This window comes from Octodon degus, unplaced genomic scaffold (genome assembly GCF_000260255.1).
Source record: "Octodon degus isolate 3935 unplaced genomic scaffold, OctDeg1.0 scaffold00030, whole genome shotgun sequence".
NCBI lineage: Eukaryota > Metazoa > Chordata > Mammalia > Rodentia > Octodontidae > Octodon > Octodon degus.
This window is the reverse complement of record NW_004524606.1, coordinates 9,086,536-9,108,287: the sequence shown is the minus strand read 5'-3', so window position 1 is coordinate 9,108,287 and position 21,752 is coordinate 9,086,536. Positions and strand designations below refer to the sequence as shown.

Sequence of the window (21,752 nt, the reverse complement as noted above, 5' to 3'; positions counted from 1 at the left end):
GGAGGGTATACATAGGTGGTGTACAATGTCCACATCCATTTGTACATATGTGCTTGAGCACCCTCAGATCTTGGAATTGGGAAGGGCAGTCCCACAGGTACCAGAGGATGACCAGCTGCGTGTTACTGCAATTACTTGCTCAAGGCCTACAGTTTTTTCCACTTCAGAGTTTTGGATATATGTGGCTTTAAGCCTCAATGGCAAGTAGCGACAGCTTTGGATGTCTTGATTTAGTTGCTATCAAATGGGGGACCTCTTCCTTGTTGCGTAAGGCATGGTCATTTGTCAACTAACTTGTGGTGCCAAGTGGACCTAATATGGCCTGTTGGAATAACTCTCCTCTCTTTAGTCAACTACACGCAGCTTTTATGTTTTATTTTTGCATTCAGTGTTGCTACCAAGTCCGTTATCTCCTTCAATTTTTCACCTGACCCTCCATATCTTTCTGCGTGACAGCTTAACTGCTTGATACGTGGTCAGTATCTCCTCCATTGCTGTCAAAATAAAAGATTTGGTAACTGATCAACATAACAGGAAAGGGAAGGACACATCAACTTACACATTTTGAGCCTATACAGTGTTACAACACGCATTAATTACACCTTCTGGTTCACTGTTGGATACATGGCGGGCCCTTCTGACACACCTGCTGTTCTCAGAGCTTCACTTTTCCCACCATTCTTGTACTATTAAGTTTGCTCACTAAGGCTCATTGTTATAGTACATCAGTTAAGCTGTCCAAAAGAGGGCAATTGGGCAGTGACAAGACAAGTTCATATGTAATGTGAAAGAAATGAATGTGGTGATGCATGAAGTGTAATCTCTGCTGTAGCATATCAGAGACACCGGTAGGTAATTCACTAGTCATGGCATTGATTGATATGCTTAGCTGTCTGCTGTAACTATTAGCCCTGCAACATTAGGAAAAAGCATATTTAAAATCTGAGTGGTGTGTGTATGTGTGTCCAAGATGGCCTACGTTTCAGTATAAATATTTCTGAAGTCAAGTTTTTGTAGCAAAGGGAACCACACTGTGATTGCCATCCCTTCTGAATCAGGAGAATGGTTTTCTTTCCCCTACCTCGTCATCCAAAGTGGCTTGAGAATTCAGTCGTGTTGGACTACAGCACAATTCTTTTTTATCAGAGAGATGATGGCTTAAAACTGATGTCATTACGAGGTTTAAATCAACTTTCTGCTTGCTTGAACATGGTCACCTGGGTATGGATGTACAAGGACAAAAAAGGTTGATCAGCTCTGTCTTTGAGCCAGTGATACCTGGGTTGTAAAATTGAGTTCCATGAACAGTAATCTATCAACTGTCCCCACAACATACATTTTTTAAACCTGTGCCTGCATTTTCTTTTATAATGAAGGAACCAGTTGTCCTGAAAACAGAAATGTAGCAAGGCACAGAGGTTATGTGTTTAAAGTGCTGGTAGTGCTCACTTCATAATAAAATCATCAAAATGCTTTTACATACCTGTTCATGGCCTTGCTAACTTACTCTGAAACTGTGTATAAATGTAGTGCCTTCTCTCTGTTTTGCATAATTAGCATATTTCACCCTGGTCTCTTTCATCATTTGATCCTCCATAGAACAAGTAATTTCACCCAGAAATATTCCTCCACTGTCAATTTGACCTTTTAATTTTCAAAGATGTAAACTCTAGGTATGAGAAAATTACATGCTTTTTATGTACCTACTAATGGATTTGTTTAGCTTGCTATTATTCTGATGCTACCATTTTGGAAGAAATGCATGCTTTCTAGAAATTGGCTATCAGTGCAGTCTGATGAGTTACTAGCTTACTTTTCTGTCTTAGTTCTGTTGCAAGCACTTGGCTGTCCAGTTCCATCATGCTTTGCCAGGTAGCATTCACTGAGCATGTCACTGATAGAGGGAATGATTTGACTGAACTCAGTTAAGTCTGGTGAGAATGTTCTTAAGTATAGTTATCATGCTGAGGTCTGACCCAAAACTATTTTTTTCTTACATAATTTTATTGATAAACAAATAGCGGTGAGACAGTTTCAAACCAAATTGGTAGGACAGCTTCAATAATTAACACATTACATACATTCTTCCTAGTGGTTAATTGCTGTACAAGATGTGGACATGATATCCTATTTACAAACTCTATTAGAACAAATCCCTCTTTTCATTAAGAGAATGTAACTATATGTCTATCCTAACCATTTAGAATACACAGATACAAAATGGACATTCATCTGTATCCCCTTTTTTGCTTAGTTCCGTTATTTGAATATTATAGGTGTGTTAACTCAGCAAAATATTCTAAAAGAGTCCAGCAGTCCATAATAGTATTGGGTCTTCCGCTTGACTGGCAATGTCAGAAATTGTTGACCTGAGTCCCCTATATAACAGCGTGGCTTTACTTCTTATACTTCGTTTTTATACTTTTCTGCTGAATGGTTAAGACCAAGATAAAGCAAGACCTATGCAACAAGAGTTGTAGCTTTTGGATCTGATAAGGTCAGTGAAATCCCTTTATGCCCATTTTTAAAATATATTCTAATTTTTAAATGTTTTTTATCATATTCTGTAGGGACTTAAAGTTCAGCATATCAATACTTGATGAAAAATACCTGTTCCATATTATGCCTAAGATGTTTGATATTCAGACAGATAGTGAGGTTAAGCTTGACAGCCTAGGTTGAATGGTAATAACAATAAGCTTCTCTTCTGGAGGGTTAGCAACCTAAGTTTGCAGACCAAAATTAGAGAAAAAAGAGGGCCAAGGAAAGCCAACATTTTGGCCCTACCTTTCCAAGGACCCAAAACTATTCATGATGTCATTTGGTGACTTACTAATTTTGCTAGCCTACTGGAATTAAAAAAAAAAGGAGAGGAGTATTAGTGTGCCCAAGGTATAACAAGTGGTGGGTGTTGCCTTTGTCTTGATTTGCTGGGTAAACAGAACACTTTGAAACAACCTCGAGGTTTTGCTGTTCTTAGAGGGAAAGTGTTCAGACAGTTGTTAGAACCATGTACTTGCCATGCAGCTGGCCCAGAAAGCAATTAGTTTGAATTTAAAACTAGGTGGTTTGTTCTTTTTGTACATTTATGCAATAGAAAATAAAAATAGGTGTTGACTTGTGTAGTTTTATAGCACTATGATATATCATCAACAGACAGGGCCATTTGCTATTGTGCCCACTGGGCAAACAGTAGTCTGAGGGTCAGCCAGACTCGCAGGTTATTATCCATGTACAAAGTGTAGTGCCAGGCCCCCATGCTACAGGTGCATCCCACATGTCCCTTTGAAGGTGTTTGAAAATAGTGGCCCAGATGTGGCAAAACTGGACATGGGATATATGATGACCTTTCCCTTTGTTTAAATTGCCTCCAGCATTTAATTTCAGGGGACAAGTAATAATTGAATATGCCTAATAACTAAATGCTCATTTGGGACAAAATCCATCAAAATATAATTGGCATCAGATTTTTATGAAGAGAGTGGAAAACTGACTTGGCTGTTGAAGATGCGTTCTCAGAATATCTGACCACTTAATGTATCATTTGAAGTCTCCTTTATAATATATATTAATTGCAAACACTTGAGCATTTGAGCATTTTCGTGCAGAGCCGTTAGGAGAGACCAACTGTTTTTGTTAAGGCGCCTTGCAGAAAGGCGGGGAAGGTTATTGGTCTGCTGTGCAATAATTTACTCCTCTTTGATATGCAAACGATCCACGGTGAATATAAAAAAATCCTATCAGACTCATTTCACAGTTCTTAACCACTCGGATTCTCTGGAGTCCATCGCCTCATTAGACCAGTGCTCTCCAATGCTGGCATAATTAAAATCTTTAACAGTTTAGCAAAGTAAAGATGTTTGGCTGATCACGTTGAGATGATTATCTATCCATTGTATTCTAAATGACAAAAATAAATTAAATTTAGACCTTGGCATTTTTTATTATGTGTTTCAAATGAATATAATACACACAGCCTTTTTTTTTAATTCAGTACCTTCGGTTTGGTAAGAAACATGCCTGTTTTGGCTGCTGCTATATACAGGAAAAATGACAGGCTTTCTAGAATAACTGTGTTATGTTTATTTGCAGCAACCAACTGAAAGCCAGGTGACCAGTTCTAATGTCAATTGCTTTATGAAATATAGGATATGTGATTGCTTTTCAGTGTTCTCTCCCAGGAAGCTATTGCTGTTCGCTGCTGTTGCTGTTGTTAGTTGCAGAACCATTTTCCTTCGGTGCATCTATATGAGAATATGCATCGAGGTAGGATTTGGAAATCCTGGGCTACAGAGGCATGCTGCCAGGATAAAGACCACAGCAGTGAGATTGACGCACTGACTCTTATTTCTTTTGCAGGAAAAATAAAAAACAATACTTGGCTCCTGAAAACCTGTGTCCATTATTTACCTCCTTAAAAAACAGGAGAACTTTATCACTCCAAGTTTATTTTACATTTTCATTTTATTCTGCAATGGTTCATTAGCATTGATCTAAGAAATGACAGTAATAATAGTGTTACTTGTATAAAAAGTTATACGGTTTCTCAGTAGACACATCCATCAATTAAGCATGTGGTACTAGAAACCAAAATTAATGAGGAAGATAGGTGTGTTAATGAAATAATCATAGTATAATCAATTTGACTGTTAAAAGTTGAAAAGCATTTCAGGAAGATGCTATGAATTCATAATTTATGTCTAAAAGTGATTAATAAAAACTATATTTAATAACAAAGCTATTTGTCATCATTTAAGACTTAAGCACAAAAATTATTCATTTTGTGGTTCATGTTGTCATGAGAATATAGTAGAACAAATTTATTTTGAGCCTTTCTGTGTGTCTAAAAATAAAGTAACATCTCTATTTTTTTCCTAAACTTGAGAAGCCGCGCGTTAGATGAATGGAGGCATACTGTTGTTGCAGCATAACTGTGCTCCGCATCCCTTTCAGGGATGTCTGTTTTGTGCGGTGAGGGCACCACAACTCAGCCGCTCAGGAGGAGGACGCGCCTGTTACTACCGTATTTGCCTTGGTCAGGAGGGGAAAAAACTGCACATACCAAAAAGCTCCCCTAACACTAGGCTTTGTTTACTGACTCTTTGATTTAATTACTGTTTGAAGAGGACGGAATTAGCTGTTAATTGATTTAATTATCCAATTTGTTTGTTTCAGGCATGATTCCAACAGAACTGCAGCAGCTCTGGAAAGAAGTGACAAGTGCTCATACTGCAGAAGAAACCACAGGCAACAATCACAGCAGTTTGGATCTGACCACGACATGTGTGTCTTCCTCTGCACCTTCCAAGACCTCCTTGATAATGAACCCGCATGCCTCTACCAATGGACAGCTGTCGGTCCACACTCCCAAGAGGGAAAGGTAGGGAGGAGCTGTGGCTGTGTGTCCAGTAGCCATTGTTGTCTTTCACCTGGGAGGGGCTGGTGGCCCAGGTATGGCCTGACCGTGTCTTAGTGATTTCAAGTTGGATTCATGTGCCCTGAATGTGCCTGTAATTACTTATGAACAAATTTGTATGGTTTGTGTATGAAGCATCTAATTATTTTCACCTTTTCAATATGGAATTAGCGCTTATGTAGATCTACCCTTAGCTTAGGCGTCTGGGCAGAAGTCTTGGAGTTTCTCGGTGGATGACTTGGATTTCAAGCTCCCAGGCTGACTCCCTCCGCCAAGTGCTTGCTCTGTACAAGCTGAATTCCTTGGCTCTGAGCACCTTCTTGGGGAACAGTAGTGTCTGCTATGGGCAATTTTGGATCGTGGTTTGAGAAAACATAGAACTTATGTTAGTCTATACTGCCCCCCTTGAAGGCAAGGAGCCCATCTTCTCCATCATGTGTCCCAAAACACATGGCATTTTCTGTGTAGGCGCTGAGCAGAGGTCTGAAAGGGAGAGGTGGAGCATGCGCTGTATGTGCACGCGGCACCTGCACCACGCTTTCTGCTGGTTGTGAATATATCACAGCTTCGTCTCAGCTCTGTCTTCCCCCCTGGAAGACAGGATTTCATAGCTCCTAATTGGTCTGAGGTTCACATGAATGTTAGTTGAAGCTGAGGTTGATTTAGAGATCTGGAACATATCATGTTAATGTGGAATTCTAAGAAAATAAAGCTGTTGATTCACGTTACTGAATCTTAGCACCCAGAAGCATTAGTACCACTATTCAAATGCTTTTCGAAAGTGGAATATATAATGCTCCTAAAATTGACAACTTGTTTTCAGTTTACTATTTTTAAACTGTTTTCTATGTATTTCATATGCAGAGCTTCCAAACACAGGAGAGAAGAAACCTTAAAAGTAGTATATGATAGTAAATGCCATTTCCATCAGGAAAAAGCAAATTTTGTGTATAAGTAGAAATAACCAAGTGCAGAAATTTAGTTAAGCAGTTAAAATATAATTTCATACATATCTCACATACCAGGGTTTAATTAGCTATGTGTCACTATGTCAGAAAAATATCTGCATGTACAAAAGTCAGGTTCCAAAGACTGTTTTTGTCAATAGCAGCCCTCGTATGTAGTGCTGGTCCCATGAGATTATAATGGAGCTGAAAAACTCCCATTACCTAGTGACGCTGGAGCCACCATGACGTGATAGCATGGAGCATTACTCAGTGTTGTGGTGACACTGGGGTAAACCAGCCTGCGCAGTCAGTTGTGTGAAAGAATAGCACATGCAATTATGTGCAGTACATAAGACTCAATAATGACAATAAACAAGCACATTACTGGTTCATATACTTACTGGGCTTCGAATCGCTGGAGTTTACCTATTAAAAACATTGACTGTAAATAGTTGCTGTGTTAGGCTGGTGGTAGCCTCGCGCATCACATGTTTGCCTCGGATCTTGATTGCATCATTGGTCTTGTGCTTGATTTAATCTCATGCTGTTTTGTTCATGGTGCCCCTAGGAGAGCTAGGCTGTAACACACCCACCCACACACCCACACACCCACACCCACACTCACCTTCCAGGAGCCTAGGTGTGTGTCAAGCTGGACCATTCAGTTCAGTGTAAGCATACTCTGATAATCAGCAAAGTTTCCTAAAATCACGTTTCTTATGACATATCTCAGTTAAGAAATACATAAGTGTATGTATACATGTATAGACAGATATAAGTGGATAGCCACATATGAGCATGAAAAACATAGTAGATTATCAGAGATGAGGATAATACACGACTTAACAAAAATTTGTAATTCAGTTCTTTAAGATTTAAAAAATAGCAGACATTGAGGGACTTTTAAATTGTTTGTAAACTTTAAACTTAGTGGTTTAAAAGAATTTCAACAATAGCACAGTAGACAAGAGCAGTGTGCTAGACAGTTTGGAGTTACAGGGTATAATGTGACTTTTGTTTGCAGTAGGGATAGTTATGTATGTCTGGAAGCCAATCTGAGCTCTTACTCGGAATTCCTTACGATATATTCATGTTGTTGTTTTGTTTTGTTTTTTTCAAAATAGAAACTCTGAAATAGCTTTAAAGGAGAGGTTCTAGGCTGTCATCATTTGCCGTGCTTGATTTTCCTGTCCAGAGGTTGGGGCTGTCCCTGGGCTGCCGAGGGATTGAATTACCTCTTTATCCATAAGTAAAGCAGGGGGCTGTGCACTGAGAAATGGCCGACTGGTGCACTTAAGGTATTTGTTGCAACCTCCTCGTGGAGCCTGCGCAGATTTCCTGTGACATGGAAAGCTCTTCTTGTTTAGACGCACCATGCTCAATTTCATGGCGAAAGGTTACAGACTATAGTCGGGTGGGAGACTAGCAAGGAGCCTAGCAGAAGAAGAATAGCTCTTTTCATATCTTAAGGTACAATTGGAAGTAAATGGATCTAAGGGACAGTCTAATTCTAGGAGACTAAGTTTGTTTGATTTTTTTTTAATGGTCCTTATTTGTCTGTACAAACGTTATACTTAATCTTCATTATACTGTGTGCCTAGATTAGACTATGGTTCCAGAAGAGAATTCAGATCCCAGTGAGCGTTAATGTGGAGGTAAAAACAGGCTAAGTTCTCCAGTTGTACATTGAAAGAGAAAGCAGCTCTGAAATTGCACACTATTATTTAATCTCTTGATTCTCAGTCTGTGTTACCTGGTAGGTTCCTACACATTCCTGGAGTGAAAGAAAATTCTATTTAGCACATTTTATTTTATTTTACCTTAGTTTTTGTACAGGCAGTTGAAGCTAGGGACTTGCATACAAAATAAGTGTGCTCTCTGAGCTACAGCTTCAACCCCTACCCTACACGTCTTAACTGAATGGATCCATCAAGACAAACTCTTCAGAAGTTAAAAATAATTCAGTTTTAAGCTTACCATTCAATTCATCATACAAAGATGAATTGGTAGTCATTTTTTGGTACATGTACAGGGACTTAAATATTAAATGCCATCATTACCTTATGAGGTTTAATTTACTATTTCTGTGTGTGATACCCAGAAGAGCAAGCAGGAGAAAGTTGTTGCTACAGCGGCATGTTCTCGCTTACACTGAGCAGGACGTTCTTGTAACTGCCTTAGAGAAGTGCTTTGCCATCCTTACCAGGTTGTTGGTGATGTATATGACCGTGCCAGCTTCTCTGGATTGCTGGGTGGTCTTTTCCCTGGATTCTCAGGGAGCAGTAACTAGGCAAGCCTCAGGCCCTGCAGCTCCTCCTTGAGTTGGCAGCTTTCAGGATTTTCCTAAAATGATCCAGGAATGGTGTAGGAGAAACTGTGGGAGGGGAAAGGTAGCATTACGAGCATTTTTGTTTATTTTTGAAGTATCGATGTGTCTGATTCCTGCACCAAGTTGTAGATTTCCTTGCCACGTGGAGAACTGCATCTCTCACTCACCCCCATGCATTTTTGCAGCCCTTGCGAGCAGCCGCCACAGCAGCAGCTCTGGGGTTTGGTGAACTGCAATCTGTTAAGGAGATAAATAATGTGCTTGGCACGACACTCCTACTCTCCTCTTTAATTTGTCTTACACAAGGAAAATTATAATTAAATCATTCAGGGTAAACCCTTGAGTGTAGAGAAGGGAAAAAACACACTTTGGTAAGGATTGCCAATAGGAACCCACTTCGCTGTTGCACAGGGTAGAGACAGTTATCAATATTCAGCAGCGTTACAGGAGGAGCGGCCCATGTGATTTGTGAGGCGGATGCCAGCGCTCATATCAAGGCTTGTTAAGATCCTGCCTGTCTCTGTGCACTCACGGACATTCCACATCATTGGAATTCGGCACTGGTGCTGCGCTGTGTGCTTTGACTTTCACCTGACAATTTAATAATGCTCATTGTGCTGATTATGTATAAATTCATTGGTGCAGTAAACATACCTCTGCTGTCAGTGCCTCAGAGTGTGCGACAGGGGTCGAGTGGGCAGGCAGAAGCCAGAAGGCACTGTGAGAGGAAGCAGGTGCATTCACGCTCCGTACGCTGTGTTTCACAGGAAGGAGGAGTCTTGACCTTTTAAGTAAATAGACAGAAACTCTGTCCGCGGATGCCCCTAAACAGGGAGATTTTTGTCTTGTTTCCTTTTTTTCTGACTGTCTTGCTTTAAAAATTCCAAGTTTTGGTGTGGGTAAACAGAATCAACAGAATGCAAATGAAACATTTATTAAAATGCTAAATTTAGTAAGCCCTTTGAGCTTCTTGGATCAAAGCAGCTATGTAAATACAAATAGCAATTACTACTTAAGTAATTGCCTGAATTAAAATTCTAAATATCACATTATATTATGTTGCACAAGGGACATGGGGAAGGGAACTCACATTTAATCAGTTCCCTCTCTGCGCCAAAGGCTGCTAACCTCCTGTATATGGAGTGATATCTCATTTTAAGCCACATTGCCAGTTGGGAAGTACCCATTTTGCAGATCAGGCAGTTGAGTTACAGAAATTATATAAATGATAAGAGGTCACAAAACTCACTAGTGGCATAACCAAGATCCAAATTTAGATCTGACTTTCAGTTTATAAAATAGAACTGAAAGTCTCTGTTCAGTTTAGGAGTGAATATTTAATTATCTTAAATTAAAATCAATATTCCTAAAAGAAATTTTAAATTTAATTTAAATTCAGTTCTGGGGGGCGGGGAGATGGCTCAGTGGAATAAGCGCTTCCCTAGCAAACGCAAGGGCCTGAGTTCAATCTCTGGTTCTGCCAAAAAAAAAATTCAATTCTGTAAAATATGTATTAACTTTCTGCCCACAAATCACAGCATGTGAAGGAACATATCAGCACTTCCTCTACGGCAGGCGAATACATATATATATATGCATATACATATACAAGTAGTACACTAGCCCTTCATGAAGGCAGTAGAAGGATCCACAAATTGTCAACACTTACTGTCTGAAACAGCATATACGAAGCAGAAGTCTCTCTCATACGTGCACACACACTCACACACGCTCAGGATTTGTACACAGGCAAATGGACAGCAGTGCTATCTCCTTAAGTTCTGCCTCATCGGGCATCGCTGAGCACACTTTATGCTTGTTATTTTACTCCAGCTGTCTGCAGTGGTCCAAATTAGAAATAATTCCCTTTTTTCTGATCCTTCCCTCCTTCTTCAGACCATTAATAGATACTTTGTAGCTTGAGTATTCCTCTGGTTCACACCTCTTCTACATTTGTGGTCCATTGCGTTCTAAGCACGTGGTAGAGGAGGTTTTATAAACTGCAAAGAATGTGGTTATGCCGCCTCTGCTTTCTCTGAGGCCATTGTACTGTTGTCAGAAACAGGTGACCCCATGCTGGGTCCTCGTCCCTGTGAGGCCTGTCCTGCCTTTATTCCAGTCCCTGTGTTCCTCCCTCCATCTGCGGTCCTGTGTATTCGCGCAGCCCTGTGTGTTCCAGGTGCTTGCGTTCTCCGCAGTCTACAGTTGGCATCTGCCCTTATGTAACTCCTGAAAGTGTGTGCTCGGTTAGTCTACTTTTGAATAACTACAGTTGACACACGCTGTCTGGTTTTGATTTTTGTCTTCTTGACATATTGCCACGTATCGACTGTATAATAACCTTTGTGTTTATGGGCCCTGATATTTTCAAAATATGGACATGCTTGGTATATTCTTTTTCTCTTTAACAAAATTCTCCATTGATGAATAAATGTTGGTGTTCTTGGTTTATTGATAAAATTTAAGAAGTTTGTTTTTAAGAAGGTTCTAGATACACAAACCTTTTACTATTCAAAACCCTCAAACTGATAGTTAGATCTGCAAAGCCAGAAATTTCAGCAACAGATTCTAGTTCCTATTATTCTGAACCACTTTTCCTTATTTCAGTTTTATTATTTTTCAAAAATCAAATAGTTTGTTTTATATTTTGATTTGAAGCACTGAGCAAACTAGTTATCTTAGATCCCTATTTACATTAGAACATTTTGAAGAACATGCACCTGATTGTCTCGGATTATCTTAAAACCTTTACCACACATCCTGCCACTGTGTGTTGAGACGTTTAAATGATCTCTAGCAGAGGTGAGCATGCCATGACGCCACAGTGGCTAAACCTGGCCCATGCTTGGTTCTGTGGAATTTTATTAGGACACGGGTGGGTACATGATCTGTACATTGTGACTACTTTCACAGTACAGTGGCAAGCTGAGTAGGTGCAGCAAAACCAAGTGGTCTGTAAGGACAAAAATATTTACCCTCTTTTTGTTGTTGTTGTTGTTGTGTTGTGTTATTTTGTTTTTGTTGTACTGAAGATTGGAGGATTGAACCCAGGGCTTTTGCACTGAGATGCATCCTCATCCCGTTTTTTTTTTTTTTTTTTTTTTTTTTTTTTTTTTGCTTTAAGATATGGTCACTGGGTTCGATCCCCAGCCTGCTGTGCCACCTCTGCCCCCGGAGCGCACTTAAATGGTAAATGAGACTGGGCATGGTGGCGCGCACCTGTAATCTCAGTGCTTGGGAGGCTGAAAAACAGGAAGGATCACTACAAGTCCAATCTGTGTAGTGAGACCCTGTAGACCCTGTACCATTTTAAAAAAGATAAGGTCTTGCAGGGCTGGCGAGATAGCTCATCAGACTAAGTGATTGTTTAAGCAAGCACAGGAACCAGGGTTTGATCCCCAGTACCACATGCCACACAGACCATGCCCTCAGGTGCGCTGAGCCCACCACTGAGTCTGGGCATGGTCGCACATGCCTGTAATCCCAGTGCTAGGGAGGCTAAAACTGGAGGATCAGAGTCCAAGCTGAGTAGTGAGACCCTGTACCAAATACATGAAAGAAAAAAAAAAGGATAAGGTCTTGCTAAATGGGTGTATTGTACAAGTCTGCATGTGAACTTTAACTTGAAATCCTTCTGCCTCGGGCTCCCAGAATGCTGAAATTACAGTGTATGCCACCACATTGTGCTAGCTGATCCTGACCTTAGCCCTCAGACCACTGTTTCACGAATTTCTCAGTGGTATTGTCACTGGGAATTTGCACATTAATACTTCGATTCCTTTTGGTCCTAGATAGTGTGTGAGAAGTTGTATTTGTCATGTATACTCTAGGTTCTGGCTTCTCAATGTGGATACTTATGAGAAACTCCAGCTATCAGGCCCTACCTGGGTTCAGTTCACCTGGTTGTGACATTGTTGGAAACAACCACCCCCCACCACCACCCAGCAAATTTGATTAACCTCTCAGACACAGTCCACAAAACAAGTCATGGTCAAGGAGGCCTTATGTATAAGTTCCATTAGTGAAAGGAACAGCCCCGTGCCTCGATGTCCTTAACAGCTGCTCTGAGACTTGAGTTGGGACTCGTTCTTTGGCATAGTGATCACAGAAAGTGGGCTAATCTCTTTAGGGTTCTGTTTTTCTCTTCCCTAGGGTATCAGAAACTGACATGGTGATGATACTAAGCTGCTGACATTTATGTAACAATTACTTTGTGTGAGACCTGCCACACAAAAAACTTGTAGAACTTGAAATTGATGTTCCTGTATCAGCCTTATAGGAACTCTGTAGCCTACAGTCCCCTTTATACAAACGGTATAGCTTTGGCCCAGAAAGATTTTGTGGCTTACAGGAGTCACACTGGTAGCTACTAACCATGCAGGTATTAAATCTAAATGTCTCCCTGACCCTCAGGTACTTGGGATAGCTGTTGTATTTTTGTGGTCCCCTGGAGGGAGAGAGGGCTGCTTATCAGAATCATGTTGCTCTGATCTAGAACTTCAATTAGAATCTCCAGTGGGTATGTGGGTCAGGTTTAGGCATTAAGACGGGGCCATGTCTTCCTTTGGCTATAACCTACTGCAAGACCTTTCCAGCCGTAATTTGGACAAAACCCCCAGAAACTCCCTGTTATTACTTCTGTTTCTTCCTTTTCTTTACCATTCTGCAAGGAGCAATGCTAGGAGGCTTAACGCAGAAAGGAGGCTGAGCATGTCTTGTTAGATGTGGAGGGCCAGAAAGCAGTCATGGTGGACTGTAGAGGCCTAAAATATGGATGTCAGCTGTCTGCTATCCTGTTTTTTCCTACAGAGAAGTAATTTATTTAGGGTAAAAAATGCTTTTTTTCTCAGACAGAAGCCCAGAGGCCCTAATTGTCACGCTGTGTGCTATACCTGCTAGTAGGCTTTTGGTAGGCACCATAATCTGAAGAACCATGATCTAGTTTGTCACTGCCTATAACCAGTTGCTTCTGGGGCCTTAGAAGGAAGAGGAAGCAGTCTCTCAGGGCAGTATAGCCTGGTACCGTATCACTACCTGTCATTCATGACAGCAGGTAGGGCAAGGAGCAAAAAATCCTTAAAATGTTGGCATGCCATAAGGGAAAGTTTTATGAGTTTTCTTGACTCTGCTTTGTGGGTTGATTAAAAGAAAAAAAAAAACTTAACCATTATTCTCCAACAGCTGTTGTAGCTTACTGCAATAAAGTGCCTTTTACACAGCATCATTAGACTCTATAAATCTTTTGTATTTATTGCGCTTAAATGATGTTTTCTAGTAAAATGATATCACTGGTCTGAAGAATCATTTCATTTTATAAATTTCTCTTAAATTTAGTTGATTTAATTTTTTTCCCCTTGGAATGCTCTAAAACTGGTAGCAAACCTATGGCATGTAGGTTGATTTTCTTCTAAGATGAAATATGTTAAATGTATTGTTTTTTTCTAAACTAAGTCCCCTGTGTTCAGGTTTACAGTGTTGGCACTTAGCAATAAATAAGTGGGTTTGGTGTTACAGTTTGGGTGCTCATCTCTAAAAGTTTCCCCAACACTGGTCCATAGTGCGAATCTCCACCACAGGTTATTTCATGTAGTATGCACCAGATTTCTACACCAAATATTGTTCAACACCCCAGTCTCTGTGGTCTTGGAAGTGTTCTTTTCTGATGTGTTACTGCTACCCATGCAGTTTCCTCCAGTCCCATTGTTGGCACCCTGCCACCCTCCCCTGAAACACGTATTAGGATTTTTCACGTTTATTGTACATCACGGTGTGAAGAAAAATGTATGGCTAGGGAAGAGTGCACAGAGACCTTTGGGGAAACTTGGCATTGCTTGTTGTACTGGGTTTCACTTTTATCTTTATAGAAGGTTCCTATTAAAATGTACATCTTTATTAGTTGGATCAGACGAATAGAAATTTTATTTGGTGGATATTAGAGCTGAAGTAGAAAAGGAAGCCAGGAGTCTCCATCCTAAAGACAATTTGGTTTGGAAAAGTGCTAGTGTTACTGTTTCTGTGTACACAGCAACTAAAAAGTCCCATGTTCTTAAGACTGGCCAAAAGAGAAAGACCAACACTGAAGCCTTAAATGAATGTTGTGTTTCTTTTCTTCAGGATTTCCAAAGATACTTCTTTATAGCACACTTCCATGCTATTTTTCTTGCACTGGCTTTTGCACACATCTTACCTCTCACTTGGTTCTGTAGAGCTTTCCATGAGAGCTGCTGCTCCGCTGCTTGGCTCATCGGGCAATGCAAATGAGTGCATTACACATGTACAGCATTCCTAAAGTTCTTTTTTCCACCCCCTTTTGTAATCAGTCAAGGCCTAAGTATATTAGAAAGTATATTCTCGTCATTAAAACAATAGTAGGAGCTCACAAAGGGAAATTGTTAATATGTGTTCTGGCTTGTCACTTTTGCCTGTGTGAATAAAGAAGATAACCGTTCCTTTGGGAAACTATTTCGGGAATTGAGCAACAGATATGCTAGCCAGAGAATTCTCTGAACTATAATTTTCCTTTTTGTGTGCACTCAAAAATAACATCCTGATGGGCTCCTGGGTGCCTCCACACAGACAGAACACAATTGCCACAGCCCAGGTGGTGTTAATATGGGAGAGTCCCCTGGGCACATGTCGCCAAGAGTTGTACAGCTTGTTCAGTGTCTCCGTCCATATGGCAGTCTGTCCCATTCACATAAAGGGGCTGGGGCTGTGTAGGATGGGGACTGTGGTCAGTGTAGTGTGGAAACTGCCTTTGCTGAAGGCAACCTCCTTGTACCCTGTGTTTCATCATAGATCGGAGTTGCGTGCATTGCACACACACTGATTCACACACTCTTAAGAAAAAATGTGCTCGTGTAGCGTAGTTTCTTTTTATCCCTCCAGTTTTAGAAGGATGTGGTTAACTCATTGGGTATAATTCTGGCACATGAAATATATAGGTTTGTAGGAAGTCAGTTAAAAACACACATATATATAGACTTTTCTAGGCAGTTCACGGGGTAACGCAATTTGATGGCTATATGCTTGTCCTAGAACTCTTCCATAAACTGGTTTTTGGGGTGTGTGTGTGTGTGTGTGTGTGTGTGTGAGTGTTTGTGTGTGCCTGCCTGTGCCTCCCTCCCTCTCTTTCTTTTTTCGCTTTCAGTTTCTAAAACTGTTCTCACTGTTCTGTTCATTATGCATATTAGGCTAATTTTTTAAATCTTAAGATGAAAGAATGGGAAGTGGAGAACAAATCATTATTAACCTCAGAAATGGACATGGAGGCTATTCTGTTAGAAATGCAAGGGAGACTTGGAGTCAGGAAAGGAGATTCCTCAGTGAGTAAGATGAAAGGACATCTTACAAGGAAATCCAGAGCATTTACCAGCAGGCAAAGGCCTGCTCCATTTCTATAGTATACCTAAATTTTGTTCTGCTTTTGTATGACTGTTGGTCTTCTTGTTTGGTAAACAAACGGACCCCATAGAAACTGTAGCTGCTGACATTTCTACTACTTGCAAGACTTCCTTAAACAAATAGACATGCTTTTATGACCTTCAAATTTCATCCCTTTTATAGTCTTCAAGGAAATTAGTCCATTGGCAGGCAGATCTCTTTTCTCTTAGAAAATATTTCAATTACTTTGAAAGATCTTTTGTGTAGTTGCTTTACATTTTGACCATGACTGTTGAAAGAGTTTGGGCAATATAATGGCAAGAAGAAAGAGAAACCTAGTGTTTATATAATTGTTTTGGTATCTGCTCTCAAATGGGTCATTTTCAAACCAGTGAAATTACAGACGATTCTACATTCAAAGAGCTAATACTCCACCGAATACACTGACTTAAGAGGTAGGCAGGCAACTACAATTGTGTTGCTACTTTGCTATCTATTGATGGAAGCATTCTGATATATATGAGCCCTTATATCAACTCACACTTTTCTGAGTCATATTTATGACAAGAACAAGTTGTCTAGTGTTAAAGATCAGTGTGAGAAATAAATGGCAGTTTACTTTAATTAGAAAAAAATTGACACCAAGAGCTGGAATAATCCAGTGGCTTTTGAATAAATTAGAGGATGGTACAGACAGAAATAAAGAGAAACTAAACAAGGATAAATGGGAACTTATCCTGAGTTTACCCCAAAAAAATTATTCTATTTTTTAAAGAGAGTAAAAATTTTTAAAAAGCCATCAAAAATGATACAAAATTTCACTAAACAAAATAATAGGAATTCAACAGTGATTTTTTTATATTGCATAGTGTTGTGTCCAAATGAGTTGTTTAGATTATCAGATATAAGCATGCAAAATTGGTTTTAAAAGGTTATAACAAACTAAAAGAAGGAAAAAAATTTAACTACTACCAGGAGAAATCATCAGTATAATTATCCAAGCTATACTGCATATAGATCTTTTTCCCTCCCCACTTTCTTTTTTCCCTTTCCTCATCCCAGTTGTTCAGGGACAGTGTTACCAAGTGCCCACTGAACAAAGCATGCCAAGCATTAACCTTATACCTAGTGTTACAGCTGAGAGCTCCACAGACCAAGTCTGTCCTCATGGGGCTGATGTTGCAATGGAAGAGAAGGAGAACAAACACAAAATTATATAATAAAGAGAGTTAAGTTCTAGGGAAGAAATAAAAGGAAGGAAAGGATCCAGGTGTTTATATATGGGTCTGAAGTTAGTGTCCAGGCAGGTTGGTCTGGCAAAGCCTCTCCATGACCCTTGAACAGACATGAACAAGAAAGGAAATAGTCCCCCTGGCTAATAGCACAACAGAAGCAAGGGCCCTGGGGCCGAGGCAACATGAGAGCATGGCTTGTTGCCTCATGGCCCATTTCTTTAGAGTGAGGATGGCTGGGTTGGGTAGCTGCACTGTGAAGCTCAGGCTGCCTACTTACTTGCTATGGGTGCGCCCCTCAGATTAAACCTGGAGAAGCGCATGAGTTAATTCTTGTTTCAGTTGCTGACACATAGAAGGTATTCCATAAATACTCATGTTTGTTATTAATGCTTATGAAATGCATTTATTTAATAATACATCACATATTTATGCTAACTACAGTTTCAGGGAATTAGAAGGTAACTTCTTCCCACCAAGGAAGCACATAGTCAAAGGAAGAAAATGCAAACAGGTATCTTGCAATCAGAGTAATGATTGCAGTAATGGCATATAGGTAAATGGGATTCAGTATAGAATTTGTTTAAAATTCTAGAGGAATATCATACTGGATCTCACACACACACACACACACACACACACACACATTCTTCATATGAAACTCTTAACACACTGAGCTCCATTAAAGGAAGGGCTGTTTCCCTTGTCTGTTGTTGCATGCATCATCCAGCTCATCTACCAGTAGTGCCACATTTGACTGCAGAGAATAGATGGAATGTTCAGAAGAAGGTGTTGTATTGACCATCATGAACTTACTTTGCATTCTTTATTGTCCTCATGCGCATAAAAGTTCCTGGAAGGCTTTGTCAATACCCGTATATGCTCCAAACAAGGGGAGAACAACTAATTCCTGGTAAGAGTGGATGTCAGTAATGAATGTGCATCAGCAAGGACTGGATGACTGGAGCACAAGTTCTTGGGGTCTACCTTTCGTGTTTCCAATTCAGTAAGACAGAGTAGGGGTCCAAGAATATGTATTTTCAGGGCCGGCCAGATAGCTCAGGGGATGAAAGCACCTGCTTAGGCAAGCACAGGGGACTGGAGTTTGATCCCCATGCTATGCCCGCACTGCCCCTGGGACACACTGAGACAGTGAATGAGACTGGGCATGGTGGTGCACACACCTGTAATCCCAGCACTTGGGAAGCTGAAAACAGGAGGATCATTTCAAGTCTGATCTGTATAGTGAGACCCTGTAGACCCTGTACTAAATACATAAAAAAAGAATATGTATTTTCAGTAAGTTCCAAGAGACCATCCTTTCTGTTCTTAAATTGTGGCATTCAACAACTTCTAAAGTCTAAAGGTACAAAGAGGTGATCAGAATTATTATTGTTTTAAAAAATGTAGATTTCAGTCCCAAGAGTTGTCATGTCAGAAACAAAAAATTCTTAAGACTACAGCCTAATATAAACTATGCCTATATGTTGTTCTGTAAGTCACTTATAAATGCTTCGATGTTGTCTAATTTTTTCTGTGCATGTGTGCGTGCATGCCCATGCATGTGCATGCTTTGCTTTTCTATTCTCATTCTGATTATTTGAGCAGCTGAGTTCTTGTTAATACGAGGCCCAGATCAAGCAGTATAGCACTTGGTGTTCTGATCATCTGTCAGTTACTGTTCTCTGCCCAACTGGAGTATTGCACAGAGTTCAGCAGAACCTGATTGGTCACAATCAATGCCAGTGATGTCTGAACATATTTGATTGTTCATCCCTAGCAATACAAAAACTTTGAAGATGAACCCCTACTATTATTAATATATACATGTTCTAAAATAACTCAAGGGAGGGCCAGCAAGATAGTTCAACTGACTAAGTGCCTGCTTAGACAAGTGCTCAGACCAGGGTTCAATCCCTGACACCACAGTCCACGTTACCCCACCCCCAGGCAAGCTGAGCCAGTGACAGAGACTGGCATGGGGGTGCATGCCTGTACCAGCACTGGGGCTGAAAACAAGAGGATCACTATGAGTCCAATCTACATAGTGAGACTCTGCATCAAATATGTAAAAATAAAATAAAATAACTCACGGTTAAGAAGCTTAAGAAACACACACACACATACACACAAGCATGATGTTATATTAATACATACATACATACATACAGAAATTTGAATGTTATTCTATCTACTTATGGATTGTATGTATCTCAGCTTGGAGGCTGTGATGTAGGAACCCAGGACAGTAATTACAACAAAGTAGATGTCTTTAAAACCCTGCTAAGGGGCCAGGGAGATGGCTCAGTGGAATAAGTGCTTCCCTGGCAAGCGCAAGGGCCTGAGTTCAATCCCCGGTTCTGCCAAAAAATAAAATAAAATAATATAAAACCCTGCTGAATTAACCCAGTAAACTTTAATGAAAACCTTGTATTACAGACAAGCCTAAGTAATGATGCCAAGTAGGGAATGACTCTAAAGAAAATGTGAAAGCCCAGTGGTTCTGAGCCAATGGTTTTGTGTCTAGCTCTCTTATCCCTTCATCTCCTGTTTTCTTATCTGGCCCTTGTACATGATTCTTCTGCTTCAGGATGATGATGTAACTCTTGAAAGTCTTGCATTGACTTACATACAGTATTGTGGGGGTGGAGGAATGACATAAGGATTAATACTGGAAATTTGATATATGCCGTTTGGTTTCTGTGGGTATTATTTGTTCCTCTAACCTATGGACAAGGTCCCACATAGAACTTGTGACTCACCAGCACAAACATACTTGCATGGACATAATGAGAATGCCTGGGTAATGGTGTTAATAACTTTTGGATTAGTGGTGCCTGTGTCTGTATTGACACAGTTGCTCACACCACTCTTTGGAAAGCATTCTGTTTTCTTAGTGAGATTCCAGTGTCCATGCTACAGTACTAATGCATAGTTACTAACTCAGAATAGTCCTTGCTGATATCCCGAACAAAAGCTGGAGCTTTGCTGCTTCTTACTCTTTTCCTGTATTTATTCCTTCACTCATCAACTTGCAAACATTGGTATTTTGCCTTTGTCATCGCCTATACTATGCATGAGATTGCATTGTGATCTGGGTACAGCAGCCAGCCTCAGGGTCACCAGCTCCAGTTGTCTGGCTGACTGTCCTTTTCACCCGTCCTCCTAGCTTCTGAGAATTAAGGTGACGTGTTTGTCCCAGTGTAGCTAGGAAAAGAGATGGGGTGCATGAGAGATTTACTTGGTGATAAAAGTAACTGCCTGCTACCTGTCATGCTGTCCAGCATTAGGTTCTTACAATTGGTAAAGTCACATAAATCACCTATTGAAGGGACGCACATATATTGGGAATAACAGATTTTGAATCACAATATACTGTTCTGTTGGGACCTTTGCAGGTTTTTGTCTCTGAATGACATGGAGGCTCTTCCTGCTTCAGTGAAAATTTAAATGAAATTGTCTTTTCAGACTTGCTATGTCAATTTAATGAGAGAATATAGTTACAGGCTGGATCTCCTGGAGATGTGTGTTTCCAAAATTTCAATCATTTGAAGAGATGTCCCATTGCCATGAAGTTTATCTTATGACTATTCTGTTTTTATGGTCATTTGTAGAATTGCCTTAAATCAATTTGCATTTTAGTTAATACAAAGTGAGTGTCAACCTTCAGAATAATAAGTGAAAAATCAGAGATCAGTGATACCAAATATATTGCTTTCTGATACAAAATAGATCTGTAAGTTCTTAAAAATATAGTCTTGCCTCACTTGACATTCCACAGATCAGCTGTGAGTGTGTGTACATCATGTGTTGGGATACTTTGATAGGATTCCATCATTTTGCGGAGTGGAAGGACTTTGAGGATACTGTGCCAAGTGGATCGAACTGTCTTTATAGAAAATCCAAGATGCTCACTTCCCTCCCTCACATGTGTATTCACAACTCAATCGTTCTGCATATACAACTTCAGCTTCCAGGCCTAAAGATAGGAGGCAGGCTCAGAGCATATCTAAAGCAGACCTAGAGTTTTGAGACTGAAATTTGCAGATGCTCCCAAACCCACTGACTGGACTGTTCATCCTGGAATGTTCCTAATCATTTCAATATCTGATAAACATTTTTCATAGATCAAATTACCCAACAATTTTCTGCTAATGTAAAATTGGTAAACACAAACAACCTTTTTTCTATGCTAACTTCCTTCAGCTTTTCCTGGTTTGTTATATATTTGTTTTAGAACCAAACCAGAGGCCACATGTAGGTGGGTGTGCGTGTGCATCTGTAGTGCTTGGCATTAAACCCTGGACCTTTGCATTGAGCTACTGTCCAACAATTTTTTAAATTTTGAGGCAGGGCCTTGCCAAGTCATCTAGACTGAGCATTAGGTGGTGATCCTCTTCCCTCCACCTCCAGAGTGCTGGGGTTTCAGGCATGTAACCACAATG

General features: G+C 40.2%; 1 protein-coding gene across 12 annotated transcripts in view; it reads left to right on the top strand.

Moving 5' to 3' along the window:
• Foxp1 (forkhead box P1) overlaps nt 1-21,752 on the top strand; it is a 588,512-nt gene that overhangs the window by 503,998 nt on the left and 62,762 nt on the right. For all 12 annotated transcript variants that reach the window (XM_023713297.1, XM_004629500.3, XM_023713292.1 and 9 more), the window contains one exon: nt 5,176-5,380. In XM_023713297.1, coding sequence (XP_023569065.1) covers nt 5,176-5,380 — 205 coding nt within the window. The remainder of the gene's footprint in view (nt 1-5,175; nt 5,381-21,752) is intronic.